This window comes from Phoenix dactylifera, chromosome 2, assembly GCF_051530095.1.
Source record: "Phoenix dactylifera cultivar Ajwa chromosome 2, Ajwa_hap1_PhDact_Kaust_v1.1, whole genome shotgun sequence".
In the NCBI taxonomy this organism is placed as follows: domain Eukaryota; kingdom Viridiplantae; phylum Streptophyta; class Magnoliopsida; order Arecales; family Arecaceae; genus Phoenix; species Phoenix dactylifera.
Genome location: NC_143191.1, coordinates 57700168 through 57721407, shown reverse-complemented (window position 1 = coordinate 57721407; position 21240 = coordinate 57700168). Strand labels below are relative to the sequence as shown.

General features: G+C 41.1%; 1 protein-coding gene and 1 long non-coding RNA gene across 5 annotated transcripts in view; both read right to left on the bottom strand.

Moving 5' to 3' along the window:
- LOC103699428 (uncharacterized) overlaps positions 1–19769 on the bottom strand; it is a 49305-nt gene extending 29536 nt beyond the window's left edge. Inside the window, exons 1-5 of one of the 4 annotated variants that reach the window (XM_039123758.3) lie at positions 19571–19769; positions 19279–19352; positions 17952–18185; positions 16200–16299; positions 11486–12038 (exon numbers count right to left, since the gene is read on the bottom strand). In XM_039123758.3, the coding sequence (XP_038979686.3) occupies positions 11782–12038; positions 16200–16299; positions 17952–18131 (537 nt within the window). In that variant the 5' untranslated portion in view covers positions 18132–18185; positions 19279–19352; positions 19571–19769 and the 3' untranslated portion in view covers positions 11486–11781. Of the gene's footprint in view, positions 1–11485; positions 12039–16199; positions 16300–17951; positions 18186–19278; positions 19483–19570 lie in introns of those variants that run through there. The other 3 variants (XM_088717168.2, XM_089929298.1, XM_039123763.3) reach the window with 3 other exon arrangements.
- Positions 12995–14440, bottom strand: LOC149768466 (uncharacterized). The gene is made up of 2 exons (XR_016399654.1): positions 13918–14440; positions 12995–13862 (listed from the first exon to the last, which is right to left on the bottom strand). It is a non-coding gene; the product is annotated as an uncharacterized LOC149768466 (long non-coding RNA).
- Positions 19770–21240: the final 1471 nt, after the last annotated feature.

Sequence of the window (21240 nt, the reverse complement as noted above, 5' to 3'; positions counted from 1 at the left end):
ATTAGTCTAGGTTTTAAATCTTAAAATTGTCCGACGAAAGGTGTAAATTCAGGCAATTCATGTCCAACATTACATATGATGATCTTTTTTTGGAGAGGAGGTAAGGTAACCAATATATGATTTTCTTAAAATAAATGAATAAGCAAGGAGCAAAGTCGGCCAGATGACATTATCTATATGATATAGCTTTGTTTGTCTATTTAGAAAAATCTTGTTTCATTTGATTCATTTTTGACCTACTTTCTGAAATAAGTCTAAGGTTTAGATCTTGGTCTGACCTATAATTTTCAGATAGTTTGTTTTGGGTTTTAATGATCTTCAGTCCATTTATTACAGTTTAGGAGACATGTTTGTAATTGGTTGTCATATACATATGATAACAACTTTGACATAAATATGAATTGGCCAAGGAAAGGAGGTAAAAGATGAAGAAGAAAAATGACCAAGAAAACTCCTACAATCACAATTTTTCTGAAGTACCGGAAAACTATCTTCTAATCTTTCACATAGAATTTATTTTGAACTCCCTTTGCGAATTTGCATAGGGGGAAATGATAGCACTATTCAGCCGAGATAGTAGGTAAATTGTTCGTCCAATAAATTACTTATTTATTTTGTACAACAAAGTCTATAATTTAACATATGGTAATAAAGTTCCAGTTCAGTTGTTGTTTTCCACGACAGGGCTTTCTCCCATCTTTATTCTTTTGTATTGGAAAAATCAAGAGAAGTTGGGTCAGCTATGGAACTTTTTCTTTAATGATAAAAGAAAAATATATGCATTAGTTTACTCCGGCCACAGATAACTCATTTAACCCTAATGCTTGACACCCTACTTTTCTCTTAACAATCAGATATCCTCCCACTGATGGATTATAGTGGCTTGAAAGGGGAGATAGTCAAAGAATAGTGATGCCCGTGAGGCATGGGACAACACTAGATAGGGGCACAAAAAGGTCAAGCTAGAGCAAGTCATGTCTAGCTTCTACTCGGCTCTAATTGAATACTGCTCAAATCAACTAGTTTAAGAGATCAATGAAAGCTAGAGACTCCTCGAAACCTTTTTACATATATGTTTTGAATTAATTGTCACAATTATATCTTAATTACCGGCAACCTAGGCATGTGCAATGAATGTCTAAGAAAATTATTGGATAAAATAAAAATATAATTATTAATAAGGAAATTGCATTGAGTATAGTATAGATATAAATAAAAAAAATTAAATGCATATAATCTTTACAGTTTGTAAAAAGTGAGTTTCAGATTTTGGCATATTCCTTGATAAATTCTGTCTATCAAATTCTTCATCAAGAAAAACACACTCTTAGATATACTGTTTCCTTCTCCCACCTAACATCTCCTCCACCCCCAAGCCACCCCTAAAAAAAAAAAATCCACCCTTCTATTTTCAATAATTCAAAAACTTGAAATATGATTCTTCCTTTGTTTATTATCTAGTCTTTGGAGATGTGTATATTAAATACCCAAATTTTATTTTATTATTTTATACAATAATTATTAATTTATAATATATTTTATGTTTATTGGTTTTTAAAAATATGTATTGCACATGCCTGAATTGGTAGTCAAAATTAAAGAGAAAGTCGGAAGAGTTAGACAAGGTACTACGAGAAGAGTATTTTCAAAATGCTTAATTTTAAAACTAGTTGAAGAGTACTTAGGATTGTAGAGAATACGTCTAAATAGTTTAAGTTTGAAATTAGTGAGAAAATCGATTAGATTAGTGATTACATCATTTTCTCTCAGTGTGATTGGATTTGGCGCATGGGCTTTCACTCGAGGGTCGCACTATTCTTATGGAAGGTGGTCTGAAACTGGCTTCCGACGAAAACAGTACTCAGTGGACGAGGCTTGAGGATTCCCTCAAAGTGCGGGGTTTGTGGGGTTGTTAAGATGGTGGACCATGCGTTATTCCTGTGCACATGGGCGAGGGAGACATGGCGTTGAGCCGAATTGCTGCAGGAGGGTTGGTCCCAACGGACCAGTTCTTAGGGACCATTCGCCGGTGGTCGGACAACCCTCTGGCACGCCAAAAGGCGGTTAGAGCATCTTGCACAACATACTAGATCTGGCTGGCAAGAAATGCACGAACTTTTGGCGAGCATAGCATGTTGCCAGGGCTCGTGGCAAAGAGCACCCGGGCGCAAGCAGCAGAGATTAGTTATGCATCCTTCTTAGACAGGCCTTTGATAGTTTGGGACATCTAGAGTTCCCATTCTGCCTCGGTAGCATCCCGCACGGTGTTCGTTACCTGGGAGCCCCCACCTCCTAGCTTCCTCAAAGTCAATTTCAATAGGTCGGTATTGAATGGAGGCTCAGTAGGTGGAGTGGATTTCGTCATCAGAGACCCAAACTCCAAGGTTGTGGCTGCGGGAGGCTGTCAATTATTCGATTATACGATTTCCGATGGAGAGCCGAGGGCGACCTGGGCAGGTCTTCGACATGCTCAGCGTGTGCTATCAGCTAGGTCAGTCATCTTGGAGGATGACTCGGCCATGGTTATCAGTTGGGTCGAAGGGGCCCGAGGGTCGCTGTCGGTGACCATCCATTGCTTCGTGACTCTGAATGATGATGAGAAATGGAGGTATTGTCCTGTTCCACCCCTCCTCTTGTATCCAATTGATCACTGTGGCCGAGTCCCCCTCGAGGATGATGTGCTCCGTCCTCAGCCTCTGTCTCGCATAGGTGATGCCCTTCCATGCTGTCGTGAGCTCCACCCCTACAATGGTCAGTCCATTGGTGCTTCGCTCTCCCGCAACAATCATCCGTGAGTAGTGACTGCTGATCATAAAATCCACAATTGCTCTATCTCCATCACTGGTTACACTACCATCGAATTTACCTTGAGATGGCCGGAGGATGGGGGCTCTCAAGAGACAAGGACGAGCCTGGGCACTATATCAGTGAACTCAGCAGCCTGAAGAGCAGAGGTTCCAAATGTTCCTAGCCATCCCAAATGGAATCGTCGTAGTAGCCCAGTGAACTCAGCAGCCTAAAGAGTGGCTCTGTCCACTATACTCATCAGTAGCACTCGCTTGTCTTCGAAAATTCGGACGTTTCTGTCCAACCAAATGTGATACACCAAGTAGGCACACGTAATTCCCTACTCCATCGCCCTCGGACTCCGCACGGCCTCCCTCATCTAGCGTAGGAGGTCATCAGTAGATCGGATGGCCTGGGGCTAGGGAAAGGCTGCCCTGCTCCCAGAGGCGGCCCAATGCATTTAGAGGCCTAAGGCGAACTCATTAAGGAAGGCTTTTTTAAAAAAAAAACAATGATGAAAAAATTTTAATAAGTGCAAAATACTTTAAAATTTATTTAAAAATAATTCGTGTAGCTTTAAATAATTGTTTGTTTGTAACAACAAATCTATCTAGAGCTCCCTTTTGAGATTGAATCAATTTTTCGATTTTTCTTTTCTTTTTGAGTTTTTCATTCCCACATTCATATTTTCTATTAGACATTTAAATCTAAAAATAATATTATCAAATAAAGCAATTAAGACAATCACCACAAACAAATCAAAATATAGAAAAGTTGAAAATGATAAAACTTGATCATGTTAAGAAAAAACGAACTCAAGTTCTGACAAGCGGTGCCAAACTCGACAGTGAGAAACGGTGCCGGATACTAACGGGTGGAGTTGGAAAGAAGGCCGAAGTCACAACCGTCAAGATTCGAGAACGTCCAAAATGCAAACTATTCAAAAATGGTAAAAAATAAAACTTATTCAAAAAAACCTACACAGGATGCAAACTATATCACCATACATAATCCTACTAAAATAAATAAAATACTATAAGGAGAAAAAAAATCCAAACTTCAATATCATGATTCACCAACCCATCTTGTCCACAAAGAAAGAATGGAAGGGACGTAGAGAAGATCAATGGGATTCCCACTTCATTGACCTTCCAATAGAAGAAAGGTGGGAGGTATAAAACAGAAGGCTAGTCGGTTCCCACCCGATGCTTGTTTTATTTATTAAGCAAATGGAAGTGTTGAAGAGCCCGTGTTATTATTGCGTACAGGAATATGTTAACTGTTCAGTAAAGTGAATCAAGCTTAGATGTCATGCCCATAATTATATCTAAGAGTCATGTCGGGGTACTTTGGGTTAAACAGAAGGGACCAGGTACTACAGCCTCCACTGAAGTATCATTTTGTTGTTATGACCTATTTTTGTACTTGTGCAATCTCAGTAACTCAGTTCAAGATCTACAAAACCAAGAACATTAATTCTCCATGATTACTCAATACAAAAGATGGTGCTGTATTTCAGTGTTTGAGCAACCCATTACGAAGCACCTTTGGAGAAGTTCAAGAATCCAACAAAGAGAGCTCGTCCTTACACATCTGGTTATCAAGTCTTGCAACAGCAAGTAATCATAGTTCAAGACAATTTAGCCTATGGAATAGATGAGCAGTTACTTGTATATCTATGTCATGCACACCTAAGTCTATGCTATATCAGATTTTTTTTTTCCATGAGTGTGCCTCACTGCCTTGTACTAGGATTGGGTTTCTCGACGGCTTATTTCATGGTGTGTTTGGCATCCTGACAAACATGTGTTATGTAGATTAATTTGAACAGGCATTGAATGGCCCCATCATCCTGCTTTGCTGTTTTTCCCTGGAGCCAGCAAATAGTATATTATCAAAGAAATATGTTTGATGACATCCAAATCACCGGCCGAACATCTAAAAATAGGTCAAATTATATTAGATTAGATAACAGAACATTTGAATTAGCAGAAGCATAGTGCTGATTAAGAGAGAAAGAATAGAAAGGAGAAAAACGGAAGGGAAAAAAAAGAAAAAGAGAACAACCAAAGAACCACCGACCTGCAAAGAAACTTAGCAGATCCTTAGGTTTTTGCTCGGTTTCTGAACCAACATTAAGTTTAGGAGTGAGGAGTGACGAAGTAGAGATCAATTGAAAGCCACTGCTTAAATGTTGTTATGCTATGAAATAGATGAAATTAGCATTCCTAGACTTACAATAAATTTAATTCTGTATTACCAATAAATATACGATGTCTTTACTCGATGCACAAAATTGCACTTAAAAACAATATGTTTCCTAGCAAAATTCCCTTCCACAACCACAATTAGCATAGTAATTCACCAACCAGTGCTCAGATTCAAATGAAACAGCAATTTAAATAGATCTAGTCCGCAAACAGCATATGGTAAGTATTTTATAAAAAATATTAAAAAAAAAATCATTCCTTGGATCTAATAACAGATAACCGACAAGGTAAACGGTAACAGATCAATAGGTTCAACAAAAATAGTCTAAACCTTTCTTTGGAACAAAACAGCAAACACGTGCATAGCATCAAAGAGAGACGAAGACTCGGTAGAAAGTTAACATCTGGTAGATTAGGTTGTACTTGTACCTCAAGAAAAACACTACCGGGTTGGTGTTCTTCCAGCATATTTGATGTAGTTGAGGCGAAGGAGGCAGCGCCGGAGGCGGAGCGTCGCTGGATTTGGAGCGCTGCCGGTGGAGGAGGTCGGCTCATGGAAAAGGAGAGGAGAGAGAAATATAAAAGGGGCGGATCTATGTTGGTTGGAGGTGGAGGTTAAGGACCAAGGACGGCGAGTGGCGAACGGGCGAACCGATGAAGTGAGAACCGGAAGAACTAAGGAGGACGGAGACGGAGTCACAGAGGAACCGACTACCGAGGAACGAGGGAGCTAGGAGGAACCGAAGAATGGCCGAACGGGCGATTGGGCAAAGGACGGAAGACGAGGAAGCCTGTAGCCAGAACAGGAAGCTGGAAGGAAGAAGAAGAGGGCCCTAGACTCTGGTTATCTGGGAATCTAATTGGGGGGGGGGGGGGGGGGGGGGGGGGGGGCGCTCTCGGTCTCCAAGCCCCACACCATTGCCTCCCTTGCCTCTTGGCTTCTTGCCAGATTGCAATGCTCCCGTGGACCGATTGGTAGGTAAGCACCAAGATTTTGCTCTTAGGAATTGGAAGTGGCAGCAAATTCCTATGCCTATATTGGTTAGAACAAACAATCGGATGGATGAAAATTGATTGCAGAGTGACTATTCATTTGAACTAAAATGAAGAATTCAAAGTACAAGTATAAACAAATAAATCTAGTGGGGTATACAAGGTTCCCACACTAGCCCAATCTACTAAGGACTCGAAAGGAATCCCTAATAGCCCAATCTAGCAGAGGTAGACATTTCTCTTGCTAGCTTAATCTAGTGAGAACTTCATATGGTTCTTCCTAGCCCAAGCCCTAAGGCCGAATTATACAAGTGGACTTTCTACATATTTTTTCACAATCCCAATGCCCTGCACTTCTGCCCTTCAAGGATATTTATAGATTGCAAGGTGGGATTCAATTGCTGGGATGTAGTTGCCATTGGCTGCGGTTGGCTACATTTGGCTCGTGGAATCCGACTGACTAGGCCGCGCATCCTGAAAAACTGAGCGCGCACCCAAATGAGGTTATTTGCAATGCTTCTCGATCTTTTGGAACCCTCAAGGTGGGATTTGGGCAGATACCCTACTGGTATAGTAGGGGGATGCTGCTGCGGCGCGCCCGTGCATGGCTACGGCCACGGGCGCCCATGCACAGCCAAGGCCATGGCTCGGCCAAATGCATTTGCAATGCTCCTCAGACTTTGAAACTATCGGGGTGGGCTTTGGGCGGATGCCCTGCTGGGTTAGTAGGAGGCCGCTGCTGTGGCGCACCTTCGCATGGCCACGACCATGGGCGCCCGTGCACGGCGAAGGCCACGGAGCGATATAGCTCGGGCTAGATCCATTTGCAATGCCCCTTAGTACTTTGGAACCCTCGGGGTGAGCTTTCGCCGGATGCCTGCTGGGGTAGTAGGAAAGGAATTGCCTGTTGGGGTCGGAAGAGAGCGTGCGCCCTTGCGCGCGGCTAGATGGGCGCGCCAAAGCTTGTGGGTTGCGTGCTTGGGCAAGAGCGTGCACGACTGGTTGGGCGCGTAGAAGATTGTGAGTTGCGCGCTCGGCCATTGCCTCGTTTGGTTGGCGGGGGGCTAGCCGGGCGCGCAAGCACTAGTGCGTAGCACGCACGGCCGTTGCCTCGTTTGGCTGGTGCGCTCAGCTGGCCGGACGCGCAGACACTGGTACGTAGTGTGCTCGGCCTTTGCCTTGCTCGGTTGGCGCTCATTATGCTGATGGGGCGAATTCTGGCGCACGGGTTGGTTAGCATGCTGCTGCTGGCCCTGCACCCTTTTGGCTGCCTAAGGCTTGGTCAGCCTCTAGGCTCATTAGTTGCCCGATTTGGTCCTTGTGTATTGCTTGGACCTCGCCTGACTGAGTGCCATAGCTGTGCGGTTTTTGGGGGTTTCCATCAATCCCCTTCCCTTCAAGAACATCCTTGTCCTCAAGGATAAAAGTTGGATATGACTGAGCAGTCTGAGCTACCTTGTCGTAGTCCTCCCAGGTAGCTTTATCTTTCGGTAAACTGTCCCACTAAATAAGGACTTGCCATACCTTCTGGCGAATTCGTCCTCTTCGCCGCATTCGGTACTCGAGGGCTTGGATTGGTTGAAGAAGCAGCCGACCCTCCTCGTCAAAGGATGGTAGTCCCTGCTCAATCAAAGTTAGATTACCTACCTTTTCTTTCAGTTTGGATACATGAAAGACTGGATGAAGTCGGGATATGGCTAGCAATTTCAATCGGTAGGCAACTTCTCCAATGCGCTCTAAAATCTTGAATGGCCCGTAATATCTTTGAGATAGCTTGTGGCTGAACTTGTCCTTGAGTAACTTTTGCTTGAAAGGCTTTAGTTTCAGATAGACATACTGACCTGGTTCGAAGATGACTTCTCTTCGACCCTTGTCGTAGTATCTTTTCATCCTTTTCTATACCTTCTGAAGCTCCCCTTTTACATTTGCAAGGACTTCGCCTCGTGCCATTAATTCTTTCTCAATTTCGATGCTTTTGGTCGTGCCTCTCTCATAAGAAGTTAAAATTGGGGGAGGCCTGCCATACACTAGCTCAAAAGGACTCATTTTAATAGAAGAGTGGTGGGAAGTATTGTACCAGAATTCAGCCTATGTAAGGTATTCTTTCCATCGTATTTGTTGCTCATGGCAAAAACAGCGCAAATACTGTTCTAGAGTTCGGTTGATGACCTCTGTTTGACCGTCGGTCTGCGGGTGGCATGAGGAACTATATTTTAGCTTGCTCCCTTACAGCGTGAACAGTTCCTTCCAAAAGGCTCTCATGAAGACATTGTCTCAGTCCGTGATGATGCTTCGCGGCACTCCATGTAGCCGTACTATCATCTTCGCAAATACTTTGGCAACGGATTTTGCTGTATAAGGATGTTTAAGTGCAATAAAATGTGCATACTTACTCAACCGATCTACTACCACCAAGATTACTTCATAGCCCCTGCTTGCCTGTAGTCCATCTATGAAGTCAATGGTCAAATCTTCCCAAATAAGGCTTGAAATGGGAAGTGGTTGCAGTAGTCCCGGAGGTGCTCTTGGGTCATATTTGACCTTTTGGCATGTGTCACATGCGGCCATTAAAGACTTGACCTATTGCTTCAGTCCCTCCCAAAAGAAAAAACGCTTCACACACAAATAAGTGTGAAGCCAGCCAGAATGACCCCCTTCCTTACCGTTATGGAAGTGGTTTAAGATGCTTTGTCTCAAATTAGGGACGTCAGAAACATAAATGTTACCTTTGTAGTAGATCAGTCTGTCCCTCAACTTGAAATTGGCCACACCACCCGTAGATGCTTAAATTTTCTCCTGGATCTCCTGGGCTTGAGCATCTAACTTAGTGGCTTCGCAAATATGGTCCCAAATCCGCCAATCTACTCCACTGATGGCAGCACAAATCGGTTGTTCAACTTCTTCTGCGACCCCTTGAACTTGGTTGCTTTCTTTCCGAGATAGTGCATATGTAACCTTGTTCTCTTTGCCCGGCTGATAGATAATATCGTATTCGAACCCTAGCAGCTTGAGAAGGAATTGCTGCTGCTCAGGTGTTACAAGCTTTTGGTGTAGGAGATGTCGTAGTGGTTGCTAGTCTATGATAATGGTAAAGCGCCTGCCCAAGAGGTAGGGCCGCCATGCCTTTACTGCATGAACTACCATCAGTAGTTTCCTTGCATAGGTGCTCCATGCCCTCTTTCTTGGCTCTAAAGCTTTGGAGATATAGGCTAGCGGTGTCTTCTCCTGCACAAGAACAACCCCAATACCTTCGCTGCTAGCATCGGTATACACTTCAAATTTTTTGCTGAAGTCTAGTAGGGCTAGCACCAGGGTTTGCGTCATGGCCCTCTTAAGATTGTCGAAGGCTTCCCTTGCTACATCGGACCACTGAAACTCGTCTTTCTTTAACATGTTGGTTAGCGGCTTTCCGATCAGCCTATAGTGCTGCACGAACCGCCAGTAGTATCCAGTCAGCCTAAAGAATCCCCTTAAGGCTGAGATGTCCTTCGATATAGGCCAGTCAGTCATAGCCTCGATCTTCCTTTGATCAACTTGCACACCGTCTCTGGAGACAATGTGCCAAAGGTACTCCAACTCTTCCTGGATGAATGCACACTTGGAAGGTTTGATATAAAAGTGGTGCTCTTCTACGATTTGTAGGACTCGCTTCAAGTGCTGCAGGTGCTTATCCATGGTTTTAGAGTAAATCAAAATATCATCGAAAAAAACTATTACGAACCTTCGTAGATATGGTTGGAACACCTCGTTCATAGCCGCTAGGAAAGTTGATGGTGCATTGCACAGGCCGAATGGCATGACTAGATATTCATAGTGCCCTGAGTGAGTGTAGAAAGCTGTCTTATGGGCGTCTTCTTCTCGCATCCGTATCTGATGGTAGCTGGCTCTCAGATCCAACTGTGTGAAGTACTTTGCTCTATGCAATTCATCGAGCATTTTATCCACAATCGGGATAGGAAACCGATCCTTGATAGTGGCCTCGTTTAAGGCCCTGTAGTCGGTGCAGAAGCACCACGTTCCATCTTTCTTCCTCACCAAGAGGACTGGTGAAGAAAAGAGACTTGAACTGTGGCAGATTAGCCCCTGTTTCAACATGGTGTATGCCTGCCTTTCTATTTCATTCTTTTGACAATGTGCATACCGGTATGGTGGAACATTGATGGGCTTGGATTCATCCTTCAATTTGATAGGGTGGTCGAAGGTCCGCTGCGGTGATAGGGATGTGGGCTCCTCTAGGACGCCTCGATGTGCCTCTAATAAGCTCTGAACTAGCAAAGGCAGTGTCTCGAGCTCCATGTCTGGCTGCGGCCAAGAGTTGGGTTCCTCTTGACCGTGGTTGGTCAGTAGCACAGCAAAGCAGTTGACTCTGCCTCTGCACCATCGCTCCAGCACATTGGCCTCGTAAGGCCGCATCTCTTTGCTATAAGTTGCTGTCCACCTCTTCTTTTGTCCTCCGATCCTGAACTCCATGGTCATAGAGCCATGCTGAAGCACATGCATGTCCGCTTTGATTCGGATCCCCTGTACATTTAGCCTAACTTCTCGAACAACCTCCTTGCAAGTAAGCTTTTCGCCGCTGGCCACTTTTACATCAAATAGCTCTATGGCTTCTCCTTTCAAGCCTACTCTCCTGAGTATTTCAGAATTAATTAAATTATGAAAAAACCCATTGCCAACTAACAGTGATACCTCGTGCTTGCTGATCCATGCCATGAGCCTCATGATGAAAGGCTGTTGCACTCCTGACAATGCATGTAGGGATAATTCGGCTTCATCTCCCTCTTTGGTCTCCTCAGTTTCTTCAGTGGGCTCTGGGCATGTAGGATGGCGTTCACCGCTTCATCTAGATTCGGTCACCACCATCGTGGCCCCCTTCGGTCTTCTCTTTCGTCCGCCGCTCGCCTCGCTCCTTAGCCCAAGAAAACGGCGTCGCATTCGAAACCCTAGAGGAGGAGGATGCAGCAGTGGGGGAGTAGACTTCTGGAAAGAAGAAAGACGGTGAGAAGCAAGCCGCCGTTGCATCGGCGACACCGTTAGTGCCAGAGGAGATCAAAGAGATGATGGAGGCGAGGAAGAAGTCGTCGCTGACACCATATTTATGGGGAGAGGTGGCGAAAGAGGTGAGGGAGATCGAGTAGCCAGCATTCGAGAGGGTCCTAGGCACCACGGCGTCATCCTCGCCGGCTCCAGCGTCGCTCTTCTCACCGTCGCCATCCCCGCCGAGTTATCCAACCAGGTCTTCACCAGTAGGGACCTCCAAGACTTCTTTGGATAAGCTTACTCTGGCTCCCTCCGTCGCCACACTCTGCTCGAAATTTGATGTTTCCCTCCCCCCCCCCCCCCCCCCCTTCTTTCATCCTCCAATTTCCGATGTACATTATTATTTATCCGCTAATAATTGAAGTTCGTAAGACTAAAATCATCATTTGATCCTCTTCTTACCAATATCAAATAGTATTGTTCACAATTCTCAAAAGAAAGGAAGAAGGATAGAGTTTGATAAGAAATGGATGGATTGAATTTAATTGCATAAAAACAATGAACGGCATTCAATCTTCTCCCACCATAAATAAGGGATTTACAAAACAGTAGTATATTTTGAATCACAAATGGTGATTACATATTAATCTTCAGAATCTGAAAAGAGTATTCAAGCAGAGACAATGCTAATATGATCATACTGGAGCCATTTCCAACAGGGTTTTTGTAGTATGAACAGGGTTCAAAATTTTTCTGCCAACAGGACCAACGATCCCATGAACATTCTTCAAGGATCAATTTGATAGACAGATCAATCAGCTGGGAATCCAAGAAAATTGTTGAATAGATTAGCAACTGGCGCAGCATCTCCTGGTGGGTAAGGAATAAGGGACTCCAGATCCATGACTTTGATGGTCTGATGGAGTGTCTGCGGGCGGGCACAGAATAGGTGCTTCCTATCTGCCAGTTCCTCTGCAAGCTCACTTTGGTGGTTGTCCATCAAATCCTCATTGACGACCACAATTAGAGGCTTACCCAATCGCAGTGTCTCAAATATGCTCCCGGACCCTGCTTACCAACTAGAATTATTTGTCACATTCTCATCGATAGATCATTGTTACAATCTAAAATCTGCATTACTAGTATACTAATATCACAATGAGAATAGGGCAATTTTGGTAATCTCATGTATGAAAGAAAGCAGCTGAGAAGGTTCAACTATGATATACAGAATCGAAGTAACAATATGCTATTGATTAAAGCTCCAATGAAGATTTTTTTTTTAAAAAAAAAAAATCAAGTCATATCAAAACAATAAATGGGTCCACCAATTTGCCCATTTGTGCCTTGGTTGCCGCAGAAAGTGACTGAACATGCCCATTGACTTGACCTATAGACAAGAAGGTTGAAGAGTGCCATTCTGAACAAATAGAATGCTGTCAATCAGAAACATACATAAAGATTGCAGTTTTCTGAATTTTGTACTGGGAGAAGCGCAATGCCTCCTTGGACTTGGATCACAAGCAATGGAAGAGGAGGCAACTATCAGAGAGACAAACTTGTTCTTTGACACAATTGCAAACCAGGCTATTTCAATTAATAAGCTGCAGCATCCACGGTCATAACCTAGCTCCCCAACCAAGGGTAATGGCTGCTATATAAGACTAAACTTTAAACCAAAGAGGTTTGGTTTATTTCACCTACTAGGAATTACTAACTTGGATTTGGTACAACCATAAACCACTTTTACAGAAAAATCTCTGGTATGCAACATCTATAACTACGAAAAAAAAAAAAAAAAACTGGAAGATCATGCTAGATGGAAATAACCAAGTACATAAGAGACAACATGTATCACCAAGCATATCCCCTGGAACATTTTTATTTCATATGAGTCATAATGGAAAAATTACAAGCATATTAAGCAATCATTTAGGGGTTGTCTCTGTTCCAGGGGTGGCCCAATGCATTTGGAGGCCGAAGGCGAACTCATTAAAGGAGGCTTTTTTTTAAAAAAAATGATAAAAAAATTTTAATAAGTGTAAAATACTTTAAAATTTTATTTAAAAATAATTTGTGTAGCTTTTTGAGATGTAAAATTACTAATCAAACTTTTGTACTCAAGATTCATTAAAATACTATTTTCAATCGATAATATAGCTAATCCATTTAATCTTTCTTATGAAATAGTTGACCGCAAATAAGATTTTATCAACTTTAATTTTGAAAAACTTCTTTCAGCAGAAGCAACTATTACAGGTATTGTTAACAATATCCTATAAGCAACGCATGCATTTGGAAAAAAATCTATTTTTTTATAAAACTTAAAGTATCAATAGGGGTACTGGTTTCTGTTTGTAAAACTTCTTTTAAAACTTTCAAGATTAAGACAACAATTTTTCAAATCTTTGTAAAACTTCTTTTAAAACTTTTCATTCTGAAAATAGATCAAGCCCATCAATATCAGAATATTCACTATGCTTTAAAAAATTTTCAAGATTAAGACAACAATTTTTCAAATCCTTTACATTCAAAGATTTTAACTTTCTAAAATTAAACAATTGGGGAAAGGTGATAGGTTCATAGGTGATAAGGGGAATAAGTCATAGCCAACTGAAATTGGGCCAAAGGTGAGATCAACTTAATTCACCAACTTCCAACTCCTAGCAACTTTACCAACTCAACTTATTGGTACCATTTTTTGCAAGTCATTTTGTGTGCGCTGCTTCTTACAAAATAACAAAATGTGCCTTTCTTTTTCTTGAACATGTATTAAGATATATTTGTTCTCCCACAGCCCCCCGCCCACAGATGCTTGGTGGTGTTCATGGCACCACCTCCGCCCCCCAGTGTTCTATCCTCCTCCTCATTCTCTACCTCCTTCAACACCACCTCCGCCCCCCAGTGTTCTATCCTCCTCCTCATTCTCTACCTCCTTCAGCACCACCTCATCCACCTCCTTCCCCTCCAATGTTGGTTCCTCCTGTCCCCTCTCCCCATTCCACACCAAAAACCCCTCCGCCTCCCCACACGAACCCCTCCCCTACCTCGAAACTTTTATAGTTTTATTCTACATTAAGAATGACATCTCCATCTTATGGCACACCAGCCCTTTGCCCACTCCTCAAAGAAACTCCTTTGTCAGACCATTCATGCAAAACCTCAGATTTGCAAAAGAAAAGGTCTAATGCTCAAAAAGATGCAAATGGCCATTAAGTTAATACTACTAGCAGCAAAACTGACCAAAGACAAGACTCTTTTGATCATAAGGACAACATGGAGTATCTAAGTATGATATAAAATGCAATTGAGACAATGCAGCCATAAACAAACACAAAATGCATTTTTTTAAGGGAAAAAAGTTGAGATATTAATTACAAAGGCACAGCAAAGTCATGGAACATATTACTCAGCATCCAGTAATAGCTATAACAGGAAAAGTAATGATAAAAACTACCAAACAGCTATCCCATTACCTTGAAACCATTGCGGCCACAGCCCCCACCCACAGATGCTTGGTGGACTGGTGGTGTTCATGGCGCCAGCTCCGGCCCCTGCGTTCTGACCTCCTTTTTCTCCACCTCCTTTACCGCTTTACCATCACCTCATCCACCTCGTTCCCCTCCAATGCCGGCTCCTCCGAACTCCCCACCCCATTCTGCCCCAAAAACCCCTCCAACTCCCGCACGAGCCCCTCTCCTCCCTTAACCGACAAGCTCACCGACAAGAACCGGCCCCCATCCACCCTCCCACGCCGGCACACCCCCAGAATGAAGGAATCAAAGAGCTAGGAAGCTTGAAGAATGAAGAAGCTAGAAGGAAATGAGGTCTGAGGAGGAAAGAGGAATAGCCATGCTGGGATTTGGGAACTAGGAAGTTGGAATTAGGACAAAGAGGCAAGGAGACGTCAAGGACAAGAGGAATAGCCCATAGCCGAATGCCATAGGTGATAGGTTCATAGGTTTACGCCTTACCTTACCAGCTTTACAGCCATGGCATCAATGGCAATGGGATTAGGGCAGGCTACAGTTGACAACCATTCTCAGCGATGGGCTGAGGCCTTTTTTTGGGCCAAGGCCTTAGGCGACCGCCTAGGTCGCCTAACGGTCAGGCCGGCCCTGCTCTGTTCTTGAATGAACCATGGATCACCAGCGAAAACATAACTTCTGAATATGCAGTTATCGCTTAAACTACAGAAGTCAATAAATGAGTATGACTGAAACACAGCTGTATACCACACTATCAACCATCTTTTTTCCTATTTTTTGGCTGCAATATTTCAATCCAACATATTGGAATCTGCTCTTGTACCTGTTAAATGAGATTACGACCAAACCTAGAATATTGATGATCTCTAAGAATTTGATCATTAACGGAAAAAAAATTGTACATACAAAATTTTCTAATTTCCATAGAGCATGCTTAAATTTAAACCTCTCTCTCATTTGAAGCCTTGGCAACAACATCCACCAAACTACATAGTCTGCTGTAACTATTGGTAAACAGGTGCTCCTCTTCTTATCTGATGAAGTTGGGAGGTAATGAGTGGAACCATTGAGAAAGAAGTTTGATAGAAAAGAGATCAAAGCAAGTAATCAGCTAAATATTTTATTTAGGAGATCAAGGATGGTACACAGTTGTCTTATGAGGAAGCATGTGTGCGGAGTTTTTGATATGGAAGAGGTAAAAATAGAATATGGAGCCATGTAGAAATCAGTATATAATATATCATGCTACATTCAACAAAATTATATATATAGCATTTTATAAGGTTCTGCCTGTTTATTATATACGACTGTCATAGCATCCCATAATATGATATTAGAATAAGACCTACTACATTGCACCCTAACAAAAAATAGCTTTTGTTAGACTCACATCACCATTTTCATCATTCACTTCTTATGCGTTTTATCCAACTATTTTGTCTCCACAAGTCCTTTAACAGCAAAAAGGAGAGAATGATGAAGAATCCGACAAGTATCTAGAATATACTTCCAGTCTCTTGTTCTTTAGCCTGGACCCTTGTGATCTTGTTACTTTATAAAATCAAAGGCAGTGAATCATTTCAATAGAAAATCTTCCCCTTAAAGTCTTGTCATGGTTTGTGCGGACCATATACATTCCTAATAGATTAGTTGCCAAGAACATTCATTAAATTCAATAGTGTGTGCCTTGTATCTGTACAAGGAAAAATTTTCCACGATATAGATTACAACAAAATATTACCTGCGTGGCTGATGATAAGAGATGCTGATCTAAGGTAGTCGGCAATGCTCGGTGAGAAAGTGAAATAATCCACAGCTAGAGATCCATCTTCTCCAGAAAACTGTTTTCCAGGTCATATGAGGTTATTCATCTCTATTCATGCACTCAGATGAATATGAGAAGAAGGAAAAAGATTCATAATACTAATCAACCAGGTTTCTCTCTAGCTTGAACAAAAGCTAACATAAATAAAAAAAGCACAGGTGCTTAATTTTATTCAAAGGAAAATTCAATAGTTTATAAAATCAATTTACAGTCAGCTTCATTACACAAGACGTCTTCATGATGAACACAAGACATGTTCATGATAAACACCGGACTCTTTTTTATTGAACTGAAGAAGGTTTCAAATGGAAATGCACAAATTAAAAGCATGCTTATGATCAAAAGGACATAAATATATAATAGATGTAAAAGAAGATAGAGGGACTGGTGAAGCCAGATAAGATTACTTCTGGCTGTAAGGTACCGTGTAACAACTGGTTAGTCAGATGCAGCATGCATTTAGAAGGATTCTCCAATTTTGTATTTCAACGTTCTTTCTAGGACAGGATCAGCGAAAAAGCTATTAGAAGTATATAAGAGAATTTAAGGCAAGAAGAGGATTTAAAAGCATTTAATGTCAGGAAAGATTGCCCACTCTGAGGTTTGGTGAGAGAACATTGCAGGTGATAGGTAATCTTATTACAACTAAAATGCAACAATTCTTTGCTTTGTTCGGAAAAGCAAAGACCAACTTCTCCATATAAACTCAACCACCTTTCAGGCCAACAACCTTTATAAGTGCAAGATGCGGTGACAGCATGATAATTTAAAGCATTTCAAAATTCTATTTTTGTAGAAATAAAGCATTCCAGCTCACAACTACCACATTGGACCCTTCCATGTGACCATGATTGCAGCTTCATTGCTCTCCTACCATAAGGATCCTTCACAGCATGCAAAATGTATCTAGCTTAAGTTTTTCACTGAACAACAATAGAGTTCTGGCACATAGTCCACATAATAATGCCTAGACAAAGGTTTTTTTTAGTATTCTAATGATATTCTTTAACCATGAAAGTCTTGGCATTGCAAAACATGTATGTTTCCCAAATCCCATAACAATACAAATGGAAATAGGCTCCATGACATTGCTCTAGCTTCACACATATATCATAATACAGCAGTAGAAATATGGTGCACCCATTTACAACAAACAACCAAAAGATACGGCTCCTACCACATATATCACATTGCTTTTTCAGATGAGGCAAACAGAAATCTTGATTGCTTACACCATATAAATTAGACTAATAAATGAGAAAAAAGGACTTCCATTTGATTCCTTTCTTTGTGATTATTACCCATAAAAGTTTTCTCAGGAATAACCTACCACTCATATAAATCTAGCATGAGCACAGATACATCAGCTTGACTTGGTCAGCCATGTCCATCTTAGTTGTGCAGAACATCAAAATGTCAAGACATAAAATAATCTCAAATTCCCTCTAAAATAAAATTGTCTCTATGTATTGTTTTTCTCATAGGGTGATATACAATGTTTTTTCCTATACTAAAATGGCTTAGTCAGTACAGGAGCAAAATTATACTTTTAAGGAGTATACTGAAAACCAAGAAAAAAGTTTCAAATTCTAAAACACGCATTTGAGCATGAGAGAGCTTATTAACAGAGAAAGCAAAAGATTTGTCTGGCAAGAGAAGAGTCAAAACCTTGGAGGGTACATATGTCCCACGGCCCATTTGAATGAGGAGATCAGTGTATCCCTTTCTCAATAACTCATCTTTGACCTGCTGAGAGTCTACTGCCTTGACAAGAGCATCAAAGCATGTGGTTCCCACTGTCACAAACACCATTTTCCTTGATTCTTTGCCATTACCCATCACACCCATTTTTTCCCAGGTTATACCCAATGTTCTGATGGAAGCTTTTTCTCTCTACAAAATCTACAAAATGATGAGAAAAATCATGGAACTCTGTCAAATTATGATTACATGTGAATAGTAGTTCGATACTGTAATTTAATTTGAATTGATAGAATATCAAGATTAAGGTTCTGTTCAAGTGATATTCCAATTTATACTATCTTCTTTGTCATGGTGAGCTCTCCGTGCTCAAGACTCTCCTGTAATTTAGACTATCTTCATAATGCATGCGATGAAATAACTCTAATTTAAGTTCCTGTTGACAACTTATCATGAGTTCAGCATGGAAATCAAAACTACATATCAGTGGAAAATATCATCAGAAAAAAAAAAAAGGATTTGTGCAGAGCTTGCAAATGTATAATCAGTAGAAAACTATTGAACAGATTGCATGGAACTCATAATTGCATAATCCACGCAGAGATTAAAGGAAAAATAGGAACCATAACTGCAGCAGTCATACATCATCATTTGATATAAGAAAACCCCCAAATATGCAAGATTAGAATGCAGGATACATAAAAATGACTCCAGCAAACAAAATTAACTCCAAGATGACAAACTCAATCCAATTGTAAAGATATGTCCAGAATGCCGTTTAGAAAAAAGGGAAATGTGGGAAAAATGACCACAGCAAAAAGAAAAAGAGAAAATAATAAATTTTTTATTGCACCTGAGACCTGACTAAACCCTAATCTTGAAGCATGTAGGATTAATCTAACAGAAGATGAGACAATTGAAGGGTGGACAAGACGCAGAGTGGAAATACATGGGCTTGGAGATGGCTCTGGATTTGGAAAGGGCAGCGGTCACCATGGATGTGCACAAGGAGGAGGCAAGGGAGGGAAGGAAGTAGGAGGGCAACAACATATGGTGCTTATATAATCCCCGCCTACCGAACAAGCCAGAGAGAGATAGAGAGAGAGCGGAAAAGAAGGCCATAGGAGTGATGGCAGCGGCACTCTCCGAGACCTGGAAGCAACTGCAGCAGTAAATCCTAAATCGCTGAATTATCGAGATAAAGCCAAGAACATAATTTAGCATAACCTAACTAGAATCACATACTTCAACTGAGACATCATATAGAATCCCAAAAAAATACAAGAAAAATCACCTTTTCTGAAGCTAATTCCGCACGAGCTCCGATAAAAATCAAGCTCAAACTGAAACCTGATTCAAATTTCGGATCTGAAAAGTGGGAAGAGCGGAGCAAAAGATTTTAGGCGTTACCCCACGGAATCGCTCTTCCATCGAGAAAAATCCGATTTTGATCCAAAACAACATATATGGGCGAATATAGGGATCCAGATTTAAGATTCTAGCAGGATACAAAGCTAGGGTTTTAACGAGAGATTATTAAGGATTGAAGCCAGAGAAATCAGGGGAGATTTCTGGGAATCGCGTACCTGGTGGGAGATCCGAGGGCTGGAAGGTGATATCGAGAGGACGGAGGCGGGGGAGGGCAAGAAATCGAACAAGAGGCGCTCGAATCCCCCCTCCTCAATCCCTCTCTATATTTTCCATAGGCTGTTTTTTAATTTATTCCTTTCTTTTGGGTTTTATTTCTCCGAACGCAATACCCTTTAGAGCACGTTTGGTTCCCCAGAGAAGAGAAAAAAAAAAAAAAAAAAAAAAAAAAAAAAAAAAAAGAAAAAAAAGAAAGAAAGAAAGAAGAAGGTCAACGAAAAAGTAATGAGATACTTTTGTTTGATTATAGTTTCCAGATGGAAAAGACGAAAAAATTATATTTTCATGAAAATATAATTTTTATATTTTATAGAAAAGTAACTTTTTCATGAAAATGACTTTTTTATGAGGTGAGAATCACTCTATTTTTATTTTTTCCAAAAAGACCCTTCAGCATTAAAGAAGCATTAAAGAGATATTAAAGACCTAATTTTTATTAAAGGCATAATAGAAATTATACATAACTTTTTTAGAAAAGTGGATGGCTAACCAAACATAAGCACTTTGAAAATTTGTCACTTTTCTATGATCAACCAAACATGCCAAAAGTACTTTTCTAGGCATCATCTTTCTAGAAATTTGTTTTTCAGGAGTCATATTTCTAGAAGGGAAAATGCTTCACGCGAACCAAACGAGCCCTTATTTTCTCTTGTTTTATTTACGAGAGGGAGAGGTGGGGAGAGGGTGGGAGACGGTGGGGAGAGCGAGATTTGGGAGCCTTTTTGCTGGAGTAAATGGGGGCGCTGTCTAGATGCAACGTGCAATAAATACGAGCTCTACTTTATTTTGGAGGGTAAAGGGGCAGATTTTGGTATAAGTTGGATTAAGTTGGGTGGTGCTTCTTGATTGAACTGACCAGAATTTGGGGTTCACTTCCCAATAGTTCGGTTCAAATACAAAATAGATCAAAAAAAAATATTAGCTTATTTATTAAAAGAGTTAAAAATTTAGATTTGAGCCTAACTATTTTGTTAAATTGGTAATCTACGTTGATTTATAATTTAAATCAAGTTAAACGGATTAAACGATTAAGTATTGCCACCTCTTGCTCAAAATAGGCCTATATTTTTATTAGGATAGGAGTTGGATTAGGTTGGATGGTGCTTCCTGATTGAATTGACTTCAAAACATAAGTTGAATAACCAAGAGGCCGAGGTAGGACTATATATTTATTAGTGTTAAATGAAAAATATGGTCAGCCACGAGTTTTGGAAGTCTTATGGTCCCAACTTGGAAGCGAGTTTGGTTAGCCCCAAAATAATATGTTCTCCAAATAAAAATATTGGCTTCTAGGATACATTTCACTGATTCAAACCTCTGCAGTACCTGAGTGTAAGAAGAGGAAGTACAAATTTGGAGTAATCTAATGAAGTGCAATTTTGGGGCTGGTTCAACTTCCTGCTCGAGTAGTCCCCATCTCTTTTAGCTCTGGTTTTTCTGGTCAAAACATATCTTGTGTTTATCACCAATTTTTTTTCTTGGTTGACAATATACCTTGTTCTGCTGATATTCCAAAGTTCCTCAATTTTCTCTGAGGGGGTTTGAAAATTTCTACGCATAGCCCAAGCCCAAAGAGCTGGGCTCCTACACGTAGCCCAAAATCCAAACT